Source organism: Triticum aestivum, chromosome 5D, assembly GCF_018294505.1.
Source record: "Triticum aestivum cultivar Chinese Spring chromosome 5D, IWGSC CS RefSeq v2.1, whole genome shotgun sequence".
Lineage (NCBI taxonomy): Eukaryota > Viridiplantae > Streptophyta > Magnoliopsida > Poales > Poaceae > Triticum > Triticum aestivum.
Genome location: NC_057808.1, coordinates 534901367 through 534920386, shown reverse-complemented (window position 1 = coordinate 534920386; position 19020 = coordinate 534901367). Strand labels below are relative to the sequence as shown.

At 48.2% G+C, this 19020-nt stretch overlaps 1 protein-coding gene across 1 annotated transcript; it reads left to right on the top strand.

Moving 5' to 3' along the window:
• LOC123123577 (DEAD-box ATP-dependent RNA helicase 3, chloroplastic) lies at window positions 1-6584 on the top strand. The gene is made up of 10 exons (XM_044544105.1): window positions 1-423; window positions 1320-1453; window positions 1548-1959; window positions 2614-2712; window positions 3183-3407; window positions 3961-4338; window positions 4678-4821; window positions 5007-5102; window positions 5293-5675; window positions 6097-6584. The coding sequence occupies exons 1-10, from the start codon at window positions 49-51 to the stop codon at window positions 6164-6166; spliced, it is 2316 nt and encodes a 771-aa protein (XP_044400040.1). The 5' UTR covers window positions 1-48; the 3' UTR covers window positions 6167-6584.
• Window positions 6585-19020: the final 12436 nt, after the last annotated feature.

Sequence of the window (19020 nt, the reverse complement as noted above, 5' to 3'; positions counted from 1 at the left end):
CCATCCGTTCCATTTCTTATCGCTTCCCTCCCCCGCCCCCTTCCCCCCATGGCTTCCCTCCTCACGCTCCCGTCCCTCTCCCTCTCCAGCCCCAGCGGCGGCGGCACCGCCGGGCTCGCGCCCGCGCTCCGGCTCCGCGCCGCCTTCCGCTGCTGGGCGCTCGGCCGCAGGTGGGCGGGCGCCGCCGCGGCCATCGCGTCGCCCAACTCCGTGCTCAGCGAGCACGCCTTCAAGCGCCTCGGGCTCGGCGGCGGCAGCGACGACGAGGATGAGGAAGGGTACGGGAGCGACCAGGAGGGGCCCGCCGTGGAGGGGCTGCAGCAGGGGGACGCGGATGAGCTCGCCATTTCCAGGCTCGGCCTCCCCGCCCAGCTGGTCGCCACCCTCGAGAAGCGCGGAATTACCCATCTCTTCCCCATCCAGGTGAGCTCAATTTCTGTCATGTTTTGGACCTGCTTAATTGTGTTGACGCTCAATTTCAGGGTCTGAGGCTGTTCACTGTTGGAGGGGAGTGGTGTCTGACAGTGTAGAATTCGGTGAATTCAGTTGGTCTTGTCGTAATTCGTGGTGCATACATAGGTTAACTGGCTGTTAGGATGGGTGTGGTGTCTGTCAGTGCAGCATTTGGTGAATTCAGTTGGTACTGTTGTAATTCGTGGTGCATAGGCTTGGGAGGGGCTTGCACACGATAATTGGAGCCATACTGTTTTTACTTTTTTGTGTGGAAAGGAGACAGTAGTGGTGTCATAACAAAGTAGCTAAGTGCCAACACTAGAACCTAATACCATTTTTCCATAAACCCATAATTGATTACCCAAGCGACCATGTTGTAGTGTTGGCTGCACTTTGTAGTGAGATTTGACAGCGCCTATGTTGTAGCATTCCATTGTAAGTGTCAAACTGTACTATTCTCACAAATAGCACCCAATGTGGGCAATTGTCAGCTGGCGCAGGAGTTGGGGGCAGCTGTGCCATTTGTTCCCTTTTTTCGTGAACAGAATTAGCCTGTTCCATTTGTATTTCTAAGTCTAGGGAAGTTATGATAACACATTGTCTAAGTCATGCCCGTTAAGGAAATGCACAATGTAACAAGTAAAAAGATGATGTTAGTTGTATGAATTAGTTTTCCAACAAACTGTCATGTACTCCTTCCGTCTCATAATATAAGACGTTTTCGTATGCTGTTTTAGCTTGCAAAAACATCTTATATTCTGGGATAGAAGGAGTACTTTGTAACACATGTTTTCACTGTGCTTGTTTTACTCCATATGAGGTGCTTATTTGCCTGGTCGTTTACTGATTTTTCTTGTTTCCTCCAGAGGGCTGTATTGATTCCAGCACTTGAGGGCCGTGACCTGATTGCAAGAGCAAAGACTGGAACTGGAAAGACGTTAGCCTTTGGTATACCCATGATCAAGCAAATAATCGAGCAGGACGAAGGGCGCACCCCTGGGTACCCATTTATCTTGTTTTGCATCTTCATGATGTCAGCATTAAAATCAGTTGGTAATTTACATTCCCTAACTATGTTTTTTCTCTTTTGGCAGGCGAGGTCGTATTCCTCGAGCTTTGGTCCTTGCACCCACTAGAGAACTGGCTAAACAAGTTGAGAAGGAAATTATGGAATCAGCACCAAAGCTTAGTACAGTGTGTGTTTATGGTGGTGTCTCGTATAATACCCAGCAGAATGCACTCTCCCGTGGTGTTGATGTTGTCGTAGGAACTCCAGGTCGCCTAATTGATTTGATAAACGGTGGAAGTCTTCAGTTGGGAGAAGTTAGGTATCTTGTCCTTGATGAGGCTGACCAGATGCTTGCAGTTGGGTTTGAGGAAGATGTGGAAACAATATTGCAACAGCTGCCAGCCGAACGACAAAGCATGCTTTTCTCTGCGACCATGCCTAGTTGGGTGAAGAAATTGTCTAGGCGGTACTTGGATAATCCTTTGACAATTGATTTGGTATGGCCTTCATGCTTTCACATTCATTTTCTTTTCTATTTTCCTGGGCCCTTAATTTTCTCTGGTTATTTTGCTGTTACTTGTTCGACAAAAGTAGACAATGAATCAGTATTATCTACTTAAGAGCATTCTTGTATTTATTGCATTATTATCTTGACTTAGGTATTCGTACATGTTAGTTGTTATGACCATGCTCTATGGTTCCTTCTTTAGTGTGCTATTCTGTGTAAATTCTGGGCAATAAACTTGCTATTTTGAAACATGTGACCCATGATTTTCTACTGTATATTAATTCTGTGAAGCTGTATGTGAGATTGAAGTGTTGGGTTTAATTCTTAGTCACGGTGCATGAATACAAACTTCAACAATGTGCTACCACTAGCTCTTCGAACTTAACAAAGGAGTTTTTGATGGATTTTACTGTTGCCATGTATTTGCTTACGCGAAGGCGGCCACTTGTAAAAATAAGAAAACGGTGGGAGATAAGAGACAACAAGACTGGTCTTAGAGTATTTTACTTACAGTTTTTTTAACGCAACATGCTACTCGCACTTGAAGATTTCTGTTGCTGCTTTGTGAGATATATGCTGCTATGCTTCAATATTCATTTTTTATGTCCTAATCAGTCATTTGGTCCCTCCATGTTTTAATTAGGTTGGCGATCAAGATGAAAAACTAGCTGAAGGAATCAAACTCTTTGCTATTCCACTCACAACGACTTCAAAGCGCACCATTCTTAGTGATCTCATTACGGTATGTTAATGCACTTTAATGATTTTTAGCTGATTCTTTTTGTTACCTTTCCTCTCTTTTGTTGTTTACTGCTCTATGTTCTATGTCTAACCCCTGGGCTGAGATACACAAAGCAGCTAGTTACGATGTGCATGATTTCTTTGATTAGCATTTACTTTTGTATGCTGACATTACTTTTTCTTGAATATAATTTATATTTTCCTTGAACTTCTATTTTTTTCATTCATTTAAGTTGCCGTGGGGCTGGATTTTTCTTTTACAATAATGGCAGTCTTGGTTTACCAGTTGCAAATAACAACTACTTTTGTGCTTTTGAGTTCTAAGGGAGCTGGACCTTTTAAAAGTCCACTTAAAGATTTGCTTGGACCTCTTTAGTGTTTTGAACGTTGGTAAATTAGATTTTCGATGATGTCCTAATTTGATCACTTTACATTTGTTAGTGCAATGTTACTCAAATCTTTTGTTGTCAGGTATATGCAAAGGGTGGGAAAACTATTGTTTTCACTCGGACAAAACGGGATGCAGACGAGGTATCATTGGCATTGACAACCAGTATTGCATCTGAGGCGCTTCACGGTGATATTTCACAACATCAGCGTGAGAGGACATTAAATGGTTTCCGCCAAGGGAAATTTACTGTTCTTGTGGCAACTGATGTTGCTTCTCGTGGTCTTGATATACCCAATGTTGATTTGGTGGGTTTGCAGCTCCTCTTCACTTTATCTGATTCTAGATACATATTTTTGTAAATCATCCAGCCTCTAACACTAACTCTTTGTGGTGTGGTTGTTGACTGCTAAATGTTTTCAAATTTACAGCATATACTATGTTTAACGACTTGTCACCAAATTATTGCTTTGTATATCTCTGAGAAAAAACAATTAGTGCAAATTCCAAGATATATACTGCACATTCTCTAGAACATTCAGTCTCACACACATGATATTATTTATGGTGCTAAAAAAATAAGTAAATAATCAAACATTTCAAGAACTTTGCCTTTGTTACACACTGAATTTGAATTCAAATACCGTCAGACACTTAAGTTCGGGATACCTTTGTTTTACATATAACTTTCATGCGTTTTATCACATCTCCATCTGGTCTCTTGCGTTAATCTTGCAATTCACGTGGTATTGTTTCTTATCAATTGCCGGTAGCATATTAAATTCATTTGAGCATTTTGCTGTCTCAAATGGATTATGGCAGATGCAGATTAATGAATGAGAGATATTTCTGTTAATGCAGATTATTCATTATGAGTTGCCAAATGACCCTGAGACTTTTGTTCATCGTTCTGGGCGCACTGGACGAGCAGGGAAAGCAGGGAATGCAATCTTAATGTTTACAACCAACCAGCGAAGGACAGTTAAATCACTTGAACGTGATGTTGGATGCAAATTTGAATTTATTGGCCCACCTACAATGGAAGAAGTCCTTGATTCATCTGCAGAGCATGTCATTGCTACTCTGCGAGGTGTGCACCCTGAGTCGATTCAATACTTTGTTCCAGCGGCTGAGAGACTAAGCCAAGAACTAGGACCTACCGCCCTTGCTTCTGCATTGGCACATCTGAGTGGATTTTCTCAGCCACCTTCTTCACGTTCCCTGATTAGCCATGAGCAGGTAAAAAGTGCCACAAGGAGATTACTCATATGCATGGTTTTTACATGAATTCCACCAATCCTAACTAATTTGCACAGTTAAGTAAGAAAACATTTTACCTGTTCCGCTATCATTATGATCCAGTTTTTCTTGCTTCAAACTTAGAATCGCCTTCTAGACTTCTGAATTTATCCAGTTGATACTAGTACAGTATACTACTAGTAGAGTTCTACTAGTACCCGAATTGCCTCTACCATGGTGGGTTATCCATAGCTTTGTTGTGCATTTGCCTTTTCTTGCAGTTTTCTCTTAAGCAAGACGCCTTCTTCAAATACTCTCATTAACTCTATTAAACTGCAGGGATCGGTGACATTACAACTTACCAGGGATCCGGCATATGCAAGAGGCTTCTTTTCTCCTAGATCTGTCACTGGTTTTCTGTCTGATGTCTCTCCATCTGCTGCTGATGCAGTTGGAAAAATATACCTAATAGCAGATGAGAGGGTGAGTCTTTTCTTCAGTATGTTGATCATTTGCTTCTGTGCATTTGTTCCTTTAGTAATATCATTTTCCTTTAGTGAAAGAAAGGTGCATGTATAGTAACTCAACCATCATTATGAGGCAGTCTCTTTTCTAGTATGTCCCTTCTTCAAATAACAATCTTTTGTACACATTGCCAACTGTACCAGGTCCAAGGAGCAGTGTTTGATTTACCCGAGGAGATTGCAAAGGATCTGCTTACTATGGAACTGCCCGAAGGAAACACCTTGAGCAAAGTAACAAAGGTAGCTTTTGCATCTTCATCTTCTTAAGTTAATTATTATGGATATTCCGTGCACGAAAATATTGATGCTGGTTGTTATGAGCTAGGCTTGCACTACGCACATTATATAGTGCAGTACTTGTATTGTTTATATGTGATGCTGGTGGTTGTGAGCTAGTGTGGTGACTGTTTTTATTACTTCCTACTTGCAGCTGCCGGTGTTGCAAGATGATGGCCCTGCTACCGACTCTTACGGCCGATTCTCAAACTCGGACCGGGGTTCTAGGAACCGGCGGGGGTCGTCCAGGGGCGGTATGGGCGGCGGCTCAAGAGGCCGTGGTAGTTGGGACTCTGATGAAGGATTCCGTCGCGGTGGCAGGAGCTCTAGCAGACCTGACAACGATATTTGGTCAGATGATGACTTTTCAGGTGGTGGTGCAAGGAGATCAAACCGTTCGTCATCCCCCGGCGGCGGCCACTCGTCCTATGGTGGGCGTGGAGGCTCATCATCCTTCGGTGACAGATCCTCCTCCTTTGGTGAACGCTCATCGTCATACGGTGGTCGTGGTGGCTCTTCCTTTGGAAGCAGGGACAGGTAAGCTTCACAGAATCACTCAAACAGCATCACAATCCGCTATTCAGATTCACACTTATCCATCTTTAGATGGTCCATTTGTATTTTGAATTGGCAAGTGCTGATCTTGATTCTTCTCCACCCATGATATTCTTTTCACCAAGTTGATGCAAGGTTTGGTACCTAATGGCTAATGTGATATACTGAAAGACTAGAACTAGACTACTTGTATCTAGTCATCATCAGCACATATGAACACCTGATGCTTTATACTGTACCTATTACCTAGTGCTGGTCAGTGGAAACTTGAAATTAGCTTGCTAAGTTTTGGCCTTGGTGCAGCTTACCTGAATCATGACCAAAACTTACTTTCACCTTTTCCTGAGTACAGAAGTAATACTGCTACTTTGTGAATCTAACACTCCACCATTTGCATGAGCAGAAGCTTCAGTGGCGCATGCTTCACATGTGGGCAATCAGGGCACAGAGCATCAGACTGCCCAAACAAGTAGATGGTCCAGACGACGTGCTGCTTGCCTGCCGCACTGCTCCGTTCGGGCCTCATCAGCTTTCGACAAGCGGCTGGACAAAGTTGAACACAATGGCAAGGAACATCGAAGGTCGGCCTCCCTTGGCGCGTTGATCTGATCTGCATATGCCCGATGAACGGCTGGCGTGCTAGATACTACAGTTTTTTGTGTGTGTCGTTTCACCGGGGAGATGATTTTTGGCACGCTGCTGACCCCGCCGATGGAGAGCCTGGCCTTCCGCTAAGTTATCCGTGTAATATCTAGGGGTTCTACAGAGACATACGCTTGTTTTAATTTTTTTGGTTTGCCGCTTGTCGGAGTCGGTGATAGAGTGTTAACAACAGCTACTACATGGGCCTTGTAAAGTTCTACAGAACCAAGAAAGCATTCAGAACTGTTACACGTCGATTAGAATTACTGCTGTGAAATGCGGAGATGTCAAACGAGTCTGAAGCCTTTGGTTGATACGTCAGAGCTTGTTTCAGACAGGTTTGTGTGGGTTGTTCGCTGCAGCTGGTGCTTTTGATCTCTGTGAGACGAGATGAGATGAACCTGTTAGGAAGGTATGAGTGTGTGTTTGGTCAATGTAGTGCAGGACGGGAGATTTGACGCCCTGTGAGACGCGTGCATGGCTGAGTTCAACATGGTTGGTTGAGGGTTGGTCAGTGAGGCCAAACTGCTAGACCTCAGAGGATTGCTTCGACTGATGCCCTGCTTACGGAGACGTGATCTGCGATACGCATACGTGCTATGGATGTGATGGAGTTGGACACGGTCGCGCCTGGTGATTAGTAGTATACGTACGTCAGGAAGACAGGAACGGTGTGTCGACGGGGTTGGAGTGGTTGGCAACTGTATCAGACTTTAGAGAAGGACGCCGGCCGAACCATATGACATCAGAGGTGCAGGTCTGAACCTGGGGATAAAAGGGGATCAGGTCACTTAGTCAGGTTTGGTGCTAATCTCATCATGACAAACACGATATTTTTCTCATGGGAATGGATATCGAGCATGCTATTGACCACCACGAGGAAGGAAAACCGTCTGTGAAACCAGTGGGTGGCCCGAACCAAAGCGCTGGTGTCTGAATCCGAAGGTGCGCGTGCAGCCGGCAAAGGCACGGCTGACGGAAGAACAGCGCACATGGATGCGTTCCATGCACAGAGCATTCCACCTGCAGATTCGCCATCCAAATCAAACGACGTTTCGACGTGAATACATTCGTGTCAAAAACACTCTTATATTATGAGATGAAGAGAGTGGTATCATATATATAACTAAACTACGGATCGGGACATCTCAGCGTTGCCTGAAAGTGACGATCAGAATACTGAGTATGTCAGCGGTATTAACTGCCGTCGACGTGGACAGGTGTGTAGTACGCGTTACATCGGAGAAGTAAGAGAGAGAGAGAGAGAGAGAGAGAGAGAGAGAGAGAGTTCGAAGAAAGCTACCGGTAATGGTTGCCAACATGGAAAATATCAAAAATGTGCTTCAGGTTACATCTTCAGGATTCGAGGAGAAGTACTTGGGATTACCCACCCCAAATGGAAGAATGTCGAAAGGGAAGTTTCAAAATTTGCAAGTCAGGCTCACAAAACGTTTGTTCAATTTTGATGGCCACCCAACTCAAGCAGGCAAGGAAGTGTTGATCAGGGCGGTTGCTCAGTCTATTCCCACACACATAATGAGTGTCTTTAAACTCCCCTTTGAGGTGTGCGATGACTTGAATCGCATTGTCAGAAATTATTTTTGGGGTGCAGAGAAGGGGAAGAGGAAGACACTCTGGTTTTCATGGGAGAAGATTACTAGGCCAAAGTCACAAGGGGGCTTGGGATTCAAGGATTTCCGCTTATTCAACCAAGCTTTATTAGCCAGGCAAGCATGGCGTTTACTTGAACATCCAAATAGCTTGTGTGCTCGAGTGTTGAAGGCAAAATACTTTCCCAACGGCAACCTTGTTGATACAGTTTTTGCTACTAACCCGTCACCCACTGGCAAGCAATCTCGCATGGATTAGAGCTTTTGAAGAAGGGAATCGTTTGGAGAATTGGCAATGGAAAATCTGTCCGGATATGGAGAGATAGATGGGTTGCAAGGGAACCTACAGGGGGCCTAATCTCACGTAAGGGAAGGTGCAGACTTAAATGGGTTTCGTCCCTACTGGACATTCACGGAAACTGGGACATGGTGAAGATCACTCAGCATTTTCTGCCGGTCGACGTGATTTTGATTCAGAAAATAAGGCCTGCTCCTCGCTTGGGCGACGATTTTATTGCTTGGGCCCCGGAAAAAAGTGGTACATTCTCTGTGCGCAGTGCGTACAAAATGGCTAGCGATGAACTTGCAAACTCAGATTTGGCATCCACAAGCAGTAGAGCTGATGGAAGCCGAGATGGATGGAAAGATATATGGCGTTGCATGGTTCCCCCTAAAGTCCAATCTTTTGCATGGCGGTTGGCGTCAGATTCACTAGCAACATGGAAAAATAAGTTCAGAAGGTCATTGGAAGTTTCAGCATGCTGCCCGGTATGTGGACGTGAGGATGAGGATGCATTTCATGTTTTTTGCTCCTGCAACCATGCAGTGCGACTCTGGGAAGCCATGTCTGCAGTATGGAAATTGCCTAAGCTAAAGAGAATAAACAACACGGGACAAGATTGGCTATTCCATGTGCTATCTAGTATCAACGATGATACACGAAGTCGCTTGCTGATGCTATTCTGGAGAATTTGGTTCCTTCGGAATGAGATAGTCCACTCAAAACCACTGCCACCAATGGATGCCTCTGTTCATTTTTTGACAAGCTATCTAGCTTCACTGCAGGACTTACAGAACCCTATAGATTCGGGTAAGGGCAAGGCTCCTATCCAATACATGGGTAAACAGAAACAGCACACACATCATGATACGGTTCCCAGTTCGTGGACTCAACCAGCTATGGGAAGAGTTAAGCTTAATACAGATGGTTCTTTTGTTAATGGAATCGGGGGGGCTGGCATGATTCTTAGAGATCGTGCGGGATCAATCATCTTTAGCTCTTGCAGACACCTACACACGTGCACTGATGCACTGGAAGCAGAACTACTTGCAATAAAAGAGGGAATTTCTTCATCTTTACAATGGAGCAATTTACCCATTGATATAGAGTCAGATTGCTTGGAGGCCGTCTCAATGATTAAGGAAGGAGTAGCAAATAGATCGAAGTATGCATTCATTGTTAGAGAGATAATTCTTAGTATGGTAGAGAGAAATTCTTGTATTGCTCATACTCGTCGGAATTGTAACGGTCACTACGGGAAATAGTTAATTTGCCGTCAGGAGGCGTCTTTGCCGTCAGCTTTTCGTCGGGCAGACGGCAAAGAAAGGGTTTGCCGTCATCAGCAGACGGCAATGAAAAACTGACGGTAAAATAGACTTCGCCGTCTGCAAAAAAAAACACAGACGGCAAATCGCTCACTTTGCCGTCTGCAACAAAAACACAGACGGCAAATCGGTCACTTTGCCGTTTGCAAAGCAAAACACAGACGGCAAAGATCTTTGCCGTCTGCTTTTTTTTGTTACAGACGGCAAAGAGCATGTTTTGCCATCTATAATATAAAACACAGACGGCAAAGATATTACAGACAGCAAAATATGCTATTTGCCGTCTGTAATAGAAAACACAGACGGCAAAGAAGAAACACACCTCGCGGATCGATCTCCTGGATCGATGAGGTGGCATGATCCTTACCACTCGCTGTATCCCGCATCTCTCGCACGCCCCCACGTCCTCTCTCTCTCCCCACGTTCTCTTTCTCTGTCCACCCACCGACGCAACCGGACGGCCCCACCCACCTCGCCCGTCCTCTCACCCACGACAGCCACAAATCCCACCGAGTGGCCCGCGCCTGTGCTCCCCCCGAGAGGCCCCCGCCCGTGCTCCCTCCGGCCGGCGCATCGCCGTCGCGCGCCTCTGGCGCGGTCTGCTGCCTCTCGCGCACCCCCTCCCGCACGCATGCCTCTGCGCCGCCCGAGCTCTCACCTCCTCCCCCGACTCTCCTCGTCCAGGCGGGCACCAGCGCCGGCGGGCACCACGCGCCGGCCAGGCGACCAGTGCGGCAGGTCAACCGCCGCCGCCAGAGACGGGCGGCTCCTCGTACGCGTGCGGCTGACCCTCGCCGAACTACTCTGCGGCTGCCCCTCGCCGGAGCCCGCTGCGCTCGAGACTCCCCACCCTCTTTCTTTCCGCCCCTCGCCGGACCCAGCCACGGCCATCCCTCACCGGACCCCGCCACGGCCGCCCCTCGCCGGACCCAGCCGCGGCCATCCCTCACCGGACTCCGCCACGGCCGCCCCTTGCCGGACCACACCACAGCCGTCACTCACCGGACCCCGCCGCGGCCGTCCCTCACCAGACCTCACCGGAGACCGGACCCTGCCGTGGCCGCCCCTCGCCAGACCTCGCCGCGCCGGAGACTCCCCAGTCTCCTCCTCTCTGCCCCAAGCGCCAGAGCTCCTCCGGCAGTGGCAGAAGTTGCCGGAGTTGGCAACTCCGGTGACCACCGAAGCAGCAGCCACCCTGTGAACGATTTGACTGGCGTATTTTTTTTAAATAAAATACAATCTTTGCCGTCTGTATTTTGGTCCAGATGACGGCAAGAAAACGTTTTGCCTCACGGCAAAGAGTGCATACTTTGCCATCTGTTATTTTTGCGGCAGACGGCAAATCTGTAGTTGGCTCGGCAAATTCTTTGCCGTCTGCCCGATGAAAAGCTGACGGCAAAGCAGCCTTTGCCGCGACCCTCTTTGCCGTCTATGTTTGCCGTCAGCCGGCTGACTGCAAACTCTTTGCCGTCTGTATTTCGCTCTTTGCCGTCTGTACTCGCCAGACGGCAAATTAACTGTTTCCCGTAGTGGGTGCTAGTCATTTCATGGCTAACTTTGGTAGGTTGCAAGGCCGAACCGCGGTTTGGTTATGCTCTGGCCCAGAAGAAGTCCTGAAAATTGTTGGACGAGATTGAAAATTGAGTGATACAAGAATTATTTCGCAAAAAGAAAGGTTGTCAATTCTAGAGGGGTTGACTTTGTTTGCAAGACATGTGGAGTCGAATTCTTGGGAAAGTTCTACTGGACGTTGCACACACAATGTACATCTTCTTAGACTAGGCACAATGGCCCATGTTACTAGTCTATGTTACTACCTCTATAGTGGGGAGTAACATATGTGTGGTAACATGCAACACTTTATTTATTAGGCTATAGACACATCTTGCCTTGATATGTGTGATGTTACTCATACTACTAGTAACTAGCTATGTTGCTACTTTCCTCTCTTTTTTCATTTATTGCTTGCCACATCATCTACTTTATCTAGATATGTGTGATGTTACTACTTATGTTACTCCCATTGTGGGTAGTCTTAACTGTACGCGTGGCCAATATATACTCCAGGAGTGTGGTTAATTAAGGGCCTGTTCGGCAACCCTCTAGCTCCCTCAGATCCTCAACTCCTCAGCTCAACTCCTCGTTGAAAAAACCCAGAGTTCAGAAACGTTTGGCAGACACAGCTTCTCGATCTCGATCGAGAGCACTGGCGTGGGCTGGCAGCTGATTCGGCTTTGATGTGGCCCAGCTCGAGAGATAAGCTGCAGCCAACCGGTACGCTTGCTCACTTGGCGGTGGCATGCAGCTGTAATTCCAGTCAACTCTCGCTCCTTTGATTTTTGAGAGCAACAAATGTCTAGCTCCTCAGCTCCTCGTAAAATACAGTACGCTCCGCTTCCAACTTCTTTTTCTGAACTCCAGGAGTTAACCAGTTCGGCCCAGCTCCAAAGCTGGAGTTGGTGGAGTTGGGAGCTGGAGAGCAACCGAACAGGCTCTAAGTATGCATTGTGACACTACAACGTATCTTGGCAACTACTTCCTCCGTTTTGAATTACTTGTCGTAGGTATGGATGTATCTAGATGTATTTTAGTTCTAGATACATCCATTTCTGCGACGAGTAATTTAGAACGGAGGGAGTAGTACCAGCGCTCCTACGGTCCTGCCACGGTGATTCCCACCTAACGACGCCTTTGGCGAAAAATAAAACAAACACTTGCTACCTTCATTTCGTGGTCAACCTTGCAAACATGTTGCTTCATGGAAAGAGATTGGAATACATTGCCACCTGACCAAGCAAGGAGTCCATGGGGTCTGACATTGTTGTACACTTGGTGCGCAGTTGAGTTCCTTCTCCACTCTGACAAAAGCTCGGGTAATCTACTCTGGGCGATCTGCAACTGGTGTGCGAGTTTTCAACTGAGCCCTGACGACAAGAAAGATTAACAATTACTACTACTAGCTGGCCTCGGATTCACACATCAGACATGTTATAATCATGCATGCATGCATGCATGGGTCCGTCCGGCCAAATGGCTCGCATGCGCAGCAGCACGTATTGACTTGCGATCACTCAGATTTGACGCCACTGGCCATTCTGTTCACTGTTCTGCAGATGCAGATGTGCTAATGCTGGCACTTTTCACCGCGCGCGGCCACGCATGCTGCCCGCCCAACATATGAAATATGCATTTACCGTTTTTCTTTCTGACTTCAATTGCAAGAAAGATACAGTACTCAGTAACGTAGGTATACTTCAAGGGAAAAAAATGAAGGCAAACTCAGCGACGGCGCCTCAGGCCCTCAGCACACATGAAAGAAAACGGGAGATGTCGGCCTGGCCCATGTTTCCACACCTCAGGCATAGGACGTGCACAGGAAAGAAACGAAATCAATAGTTAAGGAGTACTCGTTGTAAAGATCACTCTAATTCCTCAGGTTGTGATAAGTGGCGCATACAACCTGTGAGTTTTTCCTTTTTTTCGTATATCTGTTTATTCAAAACATTTTATCTCTCAAACCGTGCGTCTAAATCTCAAACCGCTTTCACTGTTGGATTCCTCGCGTCGAGATCTTCAAAACTAGATCCAATGTTGATAGGTTTTGACGAACTTTTTTTCACGAAAAAAAGGACAAAAAACCGAACCGGGAGCACGGTTTTTTTTCCTTTCCTCACGAAATCACAACTGTGCCTCTCGCGGAAACAAAACCATGACTCTCGCGAAAGGAAAAAAAAAAAGAGAAAACGCGTTATTTTTTCTGTTTCCGAGGAGGCACGGCCGTGACTCTCGCAAAAGCACACCTGTGCTTCTCGCGGAAGCAAAACCGTGACTCTCGCGAAAGAAAAAACAGAAAACGCATTTTTTCGGTTTCTGAAAGGCACGGCCGTGACTCTCGCGAAAGCAAAATCGTGCCTCTCGCGGAAGCAAAACCGTGACTCTCGCGAAAGGAAAAAAAATAAAAAACGCGTTTTTTTTTCGTTTCTGAGAGGCACGTCCGTGACTCTTGTGAAAGCAAAACCGTGCCTCTCGCGGAAGCAAAACCGTGACTCTCGCGAAAGGAAAAAAAACAGAAAACGCGTTTTTTTCCATTTCCGAGAGGCACGGCGGTGACTCTCGCGAAAGCAAAACCGTGCCTCTCGCGGAAACAAAACCATGACTCTCGCGAAAGAAAAAAAATGTTTTTTTCGTTTCTGAGAGGCACGGCCGTGACTCTCGCGAAAGCAAAACCGTGCCTCTCGCGGTAGCAAAACCGTGACTCTCGCAAAGGAAAAAAAAGAAAACGCGTTCTTTCGTGCAATTTTTTTTATCTAAAAGCTAGGGAAGACCGGTGGAAAACCAAAATGTCGAAAAAAACAAAAAAAACCGTTTAAATAGCCGAAAACGCGTGCGGAAAAATAAAAAAAAAACAGAATTCAGAGGGAGCGTCCAGAGCACGACACGTGACGAATGGCTGAGAGCGTGCCAAGTAGCGCTGATCGTTGCGAGGCTCCCGAAAAAGCGCTCGTTAACTAGTGGCTCCCGGAAAGGAATCACTGGATTCTAGGTTTCCTTTTCCTTCGGATCGTTCGATCGCTTCTTCCCGTGCCCGCTGTTCGTCTAATCGCCGTCTTCAACTCCGCATCTCTGCGGCCTCTCACGAAACCGCCGACTGCAGCAGACAGTAGGTACGTCTCTCCTTGCGCCCTATGCGGCTCTGTCATCTGCCCTCGCCTGTTCTAGTGTTATTCTTCCTATTTTTTTTTTCTAATGCTGAATTTTTGATTCCCAAAATTTCCTAGGGCATAATATAGTACCTTATCTTTGTAATCTAATCCGGCTATGTGTGTAAATCCTCAATGATTTGATCGCCCAGCCAACAATTCCCTATTGACCAGTTGATTCGGGAATCAGCTTTGTCATGATAATAGTAGATGAAGATCTTCTATAATCGATTAATGTTTTATTTATCTTTTGCTAATTGTAAAAGCTAATTGTTCCTTTCAATTTCAGCAAGGTAATTATCCCTTTCAGTTTCAGAAAGTTGAAATTATTGAAGAACTACCTCAGATCTACAATGTCGCAAGAGATGTTAAATGGCTTGGCAACTTGATGCATCGAGAAAAAATTGCTTGATGAAATTGATATTGATACAATCATTAGCGATTTTGCATCTTAGAATGTTGGCAGAAATTCTTGTAATACATTATGTGATATGCACACTGATTTTGAATTTACTTAACTGTTTCCTTTGATACAATTCTATCTACGTACGATGATTACTAGTTAGACCATTATACTAAGGGCTCCGAAGGGCCCCGGGCCCCTGAAATCTCAGGACCGGCCCTGACAGTACTCCACTTGGATTATACTCGAACGGAGGGGGCAGTGCGCCACAGTACTGTTAGACTTCGTATTGTAGTTCTACTGTGTAAACCATTGGTATTGGACTTGTATATCATCATTGTATATATGTGATAGGCCACCCCTTTGAGGGTTGAGCCAGTTCCCCCAAAACCTACGTTTTACATGGTATCGAGTCTAAACTAGGTCCTCCACCCCACCCGCCGCCGCGCATCAAAACCCTAAACCCTAGGGCCGCCGCCGCCGCCATGACCGCTTCCGCGTCGGGCGCCGCCAGCTCCGGGTCTATCCCCGCGTCGCTTGCCGCCCTCCTCAACCTCCCACCATGCCCCTGGCTCCGTCGGTGCCGCAGTTCTTCGGCACCACCACTGTGGGCTCCATGTTCTCAGCTCCAATTCCGCCGCCATCGCCTGCGACCTCTATCACCACGACGGCGATCTTGCCCGCGGCGCCACCCGCGGCCTCTTCCTCGTCACCTGCCGTCCTCCCGGCAGCCTCGGGGGAGGTTCCGCCTGCGGTGCCACCCGCGGCCTCGCTCACGATCCTACCTGCGGCCGCGATCCCGCCCTTGCTCGCGGCGCCACCCGCGGCATCGGTCGCGGCCGTCGCTCCTGCGCCACCCGCAGCATCGGTCGCGACTGTGGCTCCTGTCGCGGCTCCGCTGCCTACCGTCCCTGCTACTGGCGCCATCATGCCCACCGGGCCGTTCCACTTCGACAACTTGATCGCCATCAGACTCACGCCGGTCAACTACTTGTTCTGGCGTGCCAAGGTCCTACCGCTGCTACGCAGCCGATCTCTCATAGGGTTTGTTGATGGTTCGCTACCGTGTCCTCCGCATGTCATCCCTATCGTCCACGGCCCGACCATCAACCCGGAACACCGTATGTGGGTGCAGCAGGACCAAGCGATCCTCTCTGCCATCCAGGGATCCCTAGGCGATGGGGTCGCTGGCCTCTGTCTCTTCGCCGCTACCTCCATGGACGCCTGGACGACCCTGGAGCATGCCTTTGCCCAGGTCTCTACCTCCTGCTCGATGGCCCTTCACAGCGAGCTCGTCGACATCAAGAAGCTGGATTCCTCCGCCACGACCTACTTCAACAAGATGAAGGTGCCGGCGGACACGCTCTCGCCTCTATTGGCCGGCCGCTTAGCGACGAGGAGTTCGTCGGCTTCATCATCAAAGGCCTCGACGCCGAGTACGACAATCTCGCCGAGGCCGTACACAACGCCAAGCCAGCGATGCCTCCTCACGAGCTCTACTCACGCCTCCTCTTCACGGAGCAACGCGTCGAGGCTCGTCGCTCCTCCACCAACATCACCGCCCAACCGGCGGCCTTCCGGGCTTCTCGCGACCAGCGCCCTCCTGCCCCGTCGCCTGGCAAGACCGCCCCGCCCCTGCATCGACCATGGGTGGGGGCTCTAACACTAGGGTGGTGTGCCAGCTATGTGGTCGTGAACGCCATGTCGCCTCCAAGTGTCACCGTCGCTTTCAGAGGAGCTTCCTTGGCATCGGCAATGACGGCAAGGGCAACGAGCGCCAGTTTGCCATGGCAGACTTTGCCCCCCCCCCGTCGCCGCCCTGGCTGCCCACATCGCCACCAACACTACTAGGGAAAACCTTATACACAGAATCTTAGCAGCATCGTTGTTTAAAAACAAACGCTGCTGCTAATTATCAGTAGCGAGCTTCAGGAAACCGCGTTACTAATAGCCCAGTAGCAGTAGCGCTCTAGGTGAAACAAGTGCTACTACTATAGTTTCCACGACGTTGCCTCCAGGCTAGATATAGTAGTACCACCCTTCTTCTGGACGCGCTACTACTAAAGTAATTAGTAGTAGCGTTTTTCTTCAAAACTCGTTGCTGCTAAGTATCACCCCCTTGCTGTTGGGGATCGTAGCAGAATTTTAAAATTTCCTACGCATCACCAAGATCCATCTATGGAGTATACTAGCAATGAGGGGAAAGGAGTGCATCTACATACCCTTGTAGATCGCGAGCGGAAGCGTTCCAATGAACGGGGTTGATGGAGTCGTACTCGCTGTGATCCAAATCACCGATGACCGAGTGCCGAACGGACGGCACCTCCGCGTTCAACACACGTACGGAGCAGCAACGTCTCCTCCTCCTTGATCCAGCAAGGGGGAAGGAGAGGTTGATGGAGATCCAGCAGCACGACGGCGTGGTGGTGGATGTAGCGGGGTCTCGGCAGGGCTTCGCCAAGCTTCTGCGAGAGGGAGAGGTGTTGCAGGGGAGGAGGGAGGCGCCAAAGGCTGTAGTGTTGCTGCCCTCCCTCCCCCCCACTATATATAGGCACCCTGGGAGGGGGGGGGGCGCCGGCCTAGAACCCATCTACATGGGGGGGCGGCGGCCAAGGGGGAAGGGGGTGGCTTCCCCCCCAAAGCCAAGTGGGGCGCCCCCCACCCCTAGGGTTTCCAACCCTAGGTGCAGGGGGAGGCCCAAGGGGGGGCGCCCCAGCCCACTAAGGGCTGGTTCCCTTCCCACTTCAGCCCATGGGGCCCTCCGGGATAGGTGGCCCCACCCGGTGGACTCCCGGGACCCTTCCGGTGGTCCCGGTACAATACCGATAACCCCCGAAACTTTCCCGGTGGCCGAAACTGGACTTCCCATATATAATTCTTCACCTCCGGACCATTCCGGAACTCCTCGTGACGGCCGGGATCTCATCTGAGACTCCAAACAACTTTCGGGTTTCCGCATACTCATATCTCTACAACCCTAGCGTCACCGAACCTTAAGTGTGTAGACCCTACGGGTTCGGGAGACATGCAGTCATGACCGAGACGCCTCTCCGGTCAATAACCAACAGCGGGATCTGGATACCCATGTTGGCTCCCACATGTTCCACGATGATCTCATCGGATGAACCACGATGTCGAGGATTCAATCAATCCCGTATACAATTCCCTTTGTCAATCGGTATGTTATTTGCCCGAGATTCGATCGTCGGTATCCCAATACCTTGTTCAATCTCGTTACCGGCAAGTCTCTTTACTCGTACCGTAATGCATGATCCCGTGACTAAATCCTTAGTCACATTGAGCTCATTATGATGATGCACTACCGAGTGGGCCCAGAGATACCTCTCCGTCACACGGAGTGACAAATCCCAGTCTCGATCTGTGCCAACCCAACAGATACTTTCGAAGATACCCGTAGTGCACCTTTATAGTCACCTAGTTACGTTGTGACGTTTGGTGCACCCAAAGCACCCCTATGGTATCCGGGAGTTGCACGATCTCATGGTCTAAGGAAAAGATACTTGACATTGGAAAAGCTCTAGCAAACGAACTACACGATCTTTTATGCTATGCTTAGGATTGCGTCTTGTCCATCACATCATTCTCCTAATGATGTGATCCCGTTATCAATGACATCCAATGTCCATAGTCAGGAAACCATGACTATCTGTTGATCAACGAGCTAGTCAACTAGAGGCTTACTAGGGACACGTTGTGGTCTATGTATTCACACATGTATTACGATTTCCGGATAACACGATTATAGCATGAACAATAGACAATTATCATGAACAAAGAAATATAATAATAACCATTTATTATTGCCTCTAGGGCATATTTCCAACAGTTGCACTAGAGTCAATAATCTAGTTACATTGTGATGAATCGAACACCCATAGCGTCCTGGTTTTGATCATGTTTTGCTCTAGGGAGAGGTTTAGTCAACGGATCTGCTACATTCAGGTCCGTATGTACTTTACAAATATCTATGTCTCCATTTTGAACACTTTCACGAATGGAGTTGAAGCGACGCTTGATATGCCTGGTTTTCCTGTGAAACCTGGGCTCCTTGGCAAGAGCAATAGCTCCAGTGTTGTCACAGAAGAGAGTCATCGGGCCCGACGCATTGGGAATCACCCCTAGGTCGGTAATGAACTCCTTTATCCAGACTGCTTCCTGTGCTGCCTCTGAGGCCGCCATGTACTCCGCTTCACATGTAGATCCCGCCACGACGCTTTGCTTGCAATTGCACCAGCTTACTGCTCCTCCATTCAAAATATACACGTATCCGGTTTTTGACTTCGAGTCATCCAGATCTGTGTCGAAGCTTGCGTCGACGTAACCCTTTACGACGAGCTCTTCGTCAC

Excerpts from the sequence above, each read along its gene's own strand:
- LOC123123577 (XM_044544105.1), top strand. The coding sequence starts at position 49 with ATGGCTTCCCTCCTCACGCTCCCGTCCCTCTCCCTCTCCAGCCCCAGC. Across the intron at positions 5,103-5,292 it reads CCTTGAGCAAAGTAACAAAG|CTGCCGGTGTTGCAAGATGA; the intron begins GTAGCTTTTGCA and ends TCCTACTTGCAG. Across the intron at positions 5,676-6,096 it reads TCCTTTGGAAGCAGGGACAG|AAGCTTCAGTGGCGCATGCT; the intron begins GTAAGCTTCACA and ends TTGCATGAGCAG.